Raw genomic sequence first — 6425 nt, forward strand, 5'->3', positions numbered from 1 at the left:
CAAGCTCAGATCTGGAAAATTATCCAGGATTCTTCTTATGGTACACAACGACCTCTGGTAAGTGTGTGAGAGGGAAAGGGGGAGGGGAAGAGAGAACAAAATAATCACTATATGCGGAATATCAAACAGCTGAAGTGATGAGAATATACTGTGAGAAACAGTCACACTGCCTTTTAAGTAGACAATCAAATATATCAGTTAAACATCATTTTGTGAAGCCCATTTGCATCACAAAGGCTAAGAAACTTGTAGGCTTTATACAGAGCTCAAAGCTGTGCAGCAGCAAAGAGCCATATGGGAACACTAGAAAGCCTGCTGCAGAGGCTGGAGATGTGTTCAGAAGACCAAAGCTGTGGAATTTATTACATTCTGTATGTGAATTCACAGCCTATCCAACGCATTTGCACTTCCCACACATACACAAGTTTATTCAGTCAAATCTATATTCCCCTGTAGGTTTTCATAGTTAACTTTCCAGAGGGTAGATGTGCTGCACACTCTTCACTCATTCACCACTCACCACCTATGCCAAAATACTTTCTGCAAGAAGGTTGATGGAAGTGGGGAGAAACCTTAGTTTCAACAAAAAGGCTCCAAGAGGTAGCAATGAAAACATATTTTACCAAGTCCAGGGTGTTGCCTTTGTCCTGAGAGACAGCAAGGAGGTAAAGTGCAGCTCTGAGTATGTGTGGAGGGGGACAGACTCCATGGTCTTGTGCTGAGATGAGGAAATTTCTTATGGCTAGAAATAATTCTGTATCTGGGACAAACCTGCACTCAAGGAGATTCGAGTGAAAAAAATCAAATTAGATATGCTTTACCCACTGATACATGGTATGTAATGGCCATAAAACCACTTGCCTTTTATAGTCTTGGCTCACCTGTCCCCGAGGGTGTGGGCAAAGTATAAGAGTAGTATGAAGCAGTGTTGCTGACTGCAAAGAGACTGATCCAAAGAGAAAGGCTCAGGAGGTTCAGCCAGGAGGAAAAGGCTTTCAGCAATGGTGTAGTTTAATTGAGGCAGACCCTTCTGCAGGAGTTCAGAGATCTCTTGCTCTAGAAATAAAACTACTATGAGCAGGCAGGCAGCGCTGAGGAATGTCTATGACAAAGCAGAGTGGAACAACCTGACCTGGTGTTCTCCAGGGCTCAGTATTGGGTCTGGTCCTGTTTAACATCTCGATTGATGGTCTGGATATGGGGACTGAGTGCATCCTTAGTAAATCTTCAGATGACACTAAGTGTTGACCTGCCTGAGGGTAGGAAAGCTCTACAGAGAGACCTGGACTGACCTGATCAATGGGCTGAGACAACTGCTTGAGGTTCAGTAAGGTGAAGTGCTGGTCCGGCACTTGGGACACAACAACCCCATGCAGTGCTACGGGCTGGGGGAGGAGTGGCTCAGAGTTGCTCATCAGAAAGGGACTTGGGAATGCTGCTGACAGTGGCTCATTATGAGCCAACAGTGTGTGCACAGGTGGCCAAGAAGGCCAATGGCATCTTGGCCTGTATCAAGAATAGTGTGGCAGCAGGACTAGGGCAGTGATCATCCCCCTGCACGTGGCATTGGTGAGGCCACACCTCAGTGCTGAGCTCAGTTTTGAGCTCCTCACTTTTTAAAGTGAGGAGTAAAGTAAAGAGACATTGAGGCACTTGACTGAGTCCAGCCAAGGGCAACAAGGCTTAGAAAATGTCTAGAACACATGTCCTATGAGGAAGGGCTGAAGGAATCGGGTTTGTTTAGCCTTGAGAAGAGGCTCAGGGGTGACCTCATGGCTCTCTACAACTCCCTGACAGGGGGTTGTAGAGAAGTGGGGGATGTCTCTCCTGCCATGCCTGCAGGGACAAGACTAGAGGGAATGGCCATGAGTTGACAAAGGGAAGGTTCAGATTAGATGTTAGGAAAAGTTTTTCCCTGTTAGAGTGGTCAGGCACTGGAATAGGTTGCCCAGGGAGGTGGTGGAGTCACCATACCTGGAAGTGTTTAAGAGGCATCTGGATATGGCGCTAGAGCATATGCTTTAGGGTTTAGGGGTTACAGGAGAGTGACAGGTTAATGGTTGGACTTGATGATCTTAGAGGTCTCCTCTAACACTGATGATTCTATGATTCTTACCTACTACTGTTCCACAGTCTGCATACAGGAAGTGCACCTCAATGATTTGGCATCAATAGCAGTGTGAGACCTAATTTAACAGAGCTGGCTTTAAGAATGAAAAGACACTTCTCTTTGAGGTTCCCAGCTCTTTGCTGATGTTGCCTGTATGGTGACCAACCACTGCCAGTGGGAAAAGTGGCTTTTGTGATGTGGAAACTTTAATCTCATTCATTTGGGACTTACCTGTTATGGCAAGTTACAATATAGACAGGAAAGCTCCACAAAGTATATCAGAGGGAAAAATTACCTTAATCTGCAGGTATGGGTGCCTATATGGCAAGTAATTTTGTTTCAATTGAGTCATGCACAGTTGTGCTAATAAATGTCACCATGTAAACAAAACCATAAACAGATGAAACATATTCTTTCAGGCAGGATTCCAAACACTTCAAAAGGCATTCTCTGCATGTTACCTCCTTGCTGGACCAGCTTAAAAACAAGCCATGGAAAAAATCTCAAAATTGTGCTATGTATGTCCTCCATTCCCTCCTCCTTTGTCCTTTCCTATTTTTTTTTTTGCACCTATTGCCTAAACAGAGAGTGACAGGTACTCAAACTTTGCCCAAACTTGCCCTCCTGAGAAGTTCTCCTCTTCTCTGTGGCAGAGTAAAGGTTCATGCACAAGCTGCAGAGGAAGCTGGAACAGGTCTGATTCAGGACAGGATTACTGTGAAGAAGAGTGGAAAGATATAGTGAAGAAGGCTAGAAACATCCTCTTCCTACTTCTAATATCACACACTGCCTGCTAGAACCTCAGTTCACTGAATGATCACACACAAGCACCTGCCCCATCAGAAGAAGACTCCAGGACTCAGCCTAGGCTTCCAAGAAAACGATGAGCTTCCAAAGGACAGTCAGCTCACCGATGTGGTGGGTGTCTGCAGTGACAACAGTGAACATGTTCACACACCTCGGCATAATATGGATACAGTGGGGCACTCTTACAATCATCATACCTTGTATGCACAGGGAGTCCTGCAAGGGCAGGACCCCTAACACTGCAGAGAATGGGAAGTGTTTAAGGGCTGCTCCCCATACCTGATTCCACTGGCAAACACCAGTTAGATTTTGCAGCAATGGTACTTCCACGGATGAACACCGAAGAATGCCAAAATACTAACTAAAAGGGCGAGAACAGTTCTATCTCCAGGTATTTCTCTTTCCAACGATTTCCTTGCAGAATAGTACATAACCAAACAGCTGTAACACATAATCCTTGATGCCCCACATGACTGTGTTCAGAGGCCTAGATCACTCCTGCTACACACCACTCAACATCCCCACTCTAAGTTCCACAGCAGCAACCTGGACTAGGAGTGCTGTGTTTTGTTTACCCTTTTAATGAGATGCAGTCACAGGAAAGAGGAGGTAAAACATGTCTGCATATCCACAGAAAGTCTCCCCAACCTAGAAAATCTCTCTCAACCTAGAAATCAGAGCCTCTACTACAGGAGAGCCTTCGACATGCCTGCTACTGGAGTCTTCCTCTTCCCTCCCATTTCTTATACATTATCATCCCACGAGGAACAACAACAGGGGTAGTATGCACCTAGTAAGCCAGAGCAGAGATGGAACTGATGCTACTGATACTTCTTTTCAAAACACCCACTGATTTGACTGCTCCAAAGTCAGGCTGCAAATCTGTGCAGCTCACGATAGAGCATAGAATTCTTACAAAGCTGTGTAAATCCACCCACCCTCTACCCAACTGCTTCTCCCTTCTCCCACATCCAGCTTTTCCACTGCCAGTTACCATTTACATTTTGCAGTAAGATACAACCACTCTTGAGTCTTTCCGTCTCCTGTCTTGCCTAATCAGGTGCATTAGATATGGCCTGATCTACTTTCCCAGCTGGAAATTTTTGACTCACAATACACACATCACAATACCTTTGTACAGAGCAAAATTTGGCCTTCAGCTTCAGTGTCAGATGGATGAAGGAGGATGATGCTAGACAGGAAGCAAGACAGAAATGTCAAAGGAGTACAGAACATGTAGGATAAGGGAAAAGAGTAGGCAGGGCCCATAACCATCCCCACACAATCCTGGTGAACAGCTCAGGCCCTCTCAGTAAGAATACATTTGTTAGGCTTTTTCTCAGAAAGTTTGGTTTGGAGAGGAGTATCTGAGACTCATTTGTTTTCTCAGGAGGAGAAGTGAAGATTTGCCAGCTTCACATGTTTAGAACAGAGGAATTGTCTACCTCACCTCTCTGATATGTGAAGAATAAGGAATACACAGAATAAATAGGATTTACGTATTGTAAAATCCCACCAACAATTCCAGCATAATCCCTGTCTACAGGAACAGCCAATTCTGAATATTCCAGAGGGAAGGGTAAAGCTGACACAACATACTTATCCAAAATAAAACCTGTCCCATCACCATTGCTAGACCAAACAACTTTTTCAACTGCTGAACAGTGCACTCTATTCTTACTCATATAAACATGTAATATAATCCTCCATATAAAGTCTCGTTAAGCTTGTTGCCTCAGTAATATGCAGCAGCAGCAAGTTCCATCAGTTAAGAGCACAGAGAACATGATCCCACACAACCCCCCCTACCCAGCTTTTTGGAGAACTTATTCCGCATGTCTGGCACCACTGTAAAGAGGGTATTAAGTGTTGAGATGTTACTCATATAAACATGTAATATAATCCTCCATATAAAGTCTCGTTAAGCTTGTTGCCTCAGTAATATGCAGCAGCAGCAAGTTCCATCAGTTAAGAGCACAGAGAACATGATCCCACACAACCCCCCCTACCCAGCTTTTTGGAGAACTTATTCCGCATGTCTGGCACCACTGTAAAGAGGGTATTAAGTGTTGAGATGAAAACCTCCATCACTGAGGGGCTGACAGCCCTTTGCAGGTAGCTCTGTGGAAAGAGGAAAAGATCAGATCCATGATATGCAATAAATACTAAAAGCAGCAGCTTTCTCTGGCCTCCTGCCTGCCCTGAAAGTTAGATTTCTACATCCAAACAAATGCAGCAAAAGTTCTTTTACCAAAATGCCTGGCTTACAGAGCACTTTGAAAGCAACTAACACTCCCCCCTGACAACAGTATGAGCTGTGCTGCTAACTGTGCAAGACATCACACCAGACAAGAAACTTCTTCTGGATTCCATCTGGCAACCAGTTAGGCCTTAATGCACAGTGACTGACATTACTGCCCACATCACCCTGGAAGCACTGCTCTCACAGGTCAGATGGCTAAATCTCCAGCATGGCATGCACATAGGACATATGTCTAAATGCAGCTGAGTTCAGTAACACTCAGTACCTGTGCTTCAGCATTTCATTGAGCAGCGGCAAACACAGGCATCTGAGCTCTCTACAGAGTCCAGTCCTAAACTGTTTACAACAGAATGACTCAACTCTTGTAGAAGGTCATTAGACAATTTTCTTACAGTCTATTAATTTCTACTGAAGTTCAGTGAGCAAGAAACAGCACACTGACTTCAGCTTTGCCCAGCTGGACATGCACTGCACCCTCCTGTCAGGGAGGAGAACAGCAATGCCACTGTGGCTGCCTACCAAGAGATTGGTTAAGATAATGCCAATCAAAACACCTCCAGCCTCCCAACAACTGCAAGAATCCATGCACCTGAATCACCTGAAGCACGAGCAAAACTGACTAAACATTAGGAACCACAACCAGAGTGCCACTGTTTTGACAATTCTGCTTAAAGTGTCTTAGGGTCAGGTCTGTATGGAGCACTAAAACACACATCACTCTCCACAGCTACTTTTTTAATCATGTCCCTGGCCTTATTGAGGCACAGTGCTTAGTACTGCCCTTGCTGTGTAGACAGGGCAGCCCACTAAACCCTTCTGGAGAGAAGCATGAAGATGAAATTGCAGGTGTAAAACATTTCTGCTCTTTGGAATACAGGCAAGTTTTAAATAGTGGCAGAAGAGGAAACAACAGTTCAGGCACTCTACATTTTCTGCAACGCCCAGAGCTGCCATGGATCAGATAGCATGGCAGGTAGGCTATGGGGACTGCACAGCTTTGTGAATTTCTCCACCCTCTGAGACCATACACTCCCCTTTTGCATAAACTGTGTAATTCCACATTTGGCTCTGGGGAGGTGGCAAATGCCAGAGATGTTCATAGTTTACTCTACATGCTCTCTTCCCAAAAAACCATTTGTGCAACCCACTCTTGGTGCTCGAAAGCATCTTTCCAGGTACCCAAGGAACAGAACAAGTTCAAAAGAAAGCCTACCATGACCATGGGAATGCAGAGACTGTCACAAA

General features: G+C 44.8%; 1 protein-coding gene across 1 annotated transcript in view; it reads right to left on the reverse strand.

Moving 5' to 3' along the window:
- The window catches only part of MEI1 (meiosis inhibitor 1), a 35626-nt gene that overhangs the window by 15777 nt on the left and 13424 nt on the right, over window positions 1–6425 (reverse strand). Inside the window, 5 exon segments of the mRNA XM_009083087.1 lie at window positions 1–54; window positions 624–771; window positions 882–1056; window positions 4927–5038; window positions 6394–6425. The exon segment at window positions 1–54 is cut by the window's left edge and continues 207 nt beyond it; the exon segment at window positions 6394–6425 is cut by the window's right edge and continues 143 nt beyond it. Of these exon segments, the coding sequence (XP_009081335.1) occupies window positions 1–54; window positions 624–771; window positions 882–1056; window positions 4927–5038; window positions 6394–6425 (521 nt within the window).

Source organism: Acanthisitta chloris, unplaced genomic scaffold (assembly GCF_000695815.1).
Source record: "Acanthisitta chloris isolate BGI_N310 unplaced genomic scaffold, ASM69581v1 scaffold25459, whole genome shotgun sequence".
Taxonomy (NCBI): Eukaryota; Metazoa; Chordata; class Aves; order Passeriformes; family Acanthisittidae; genus Acanthisitta; species Acanthisitta chloris.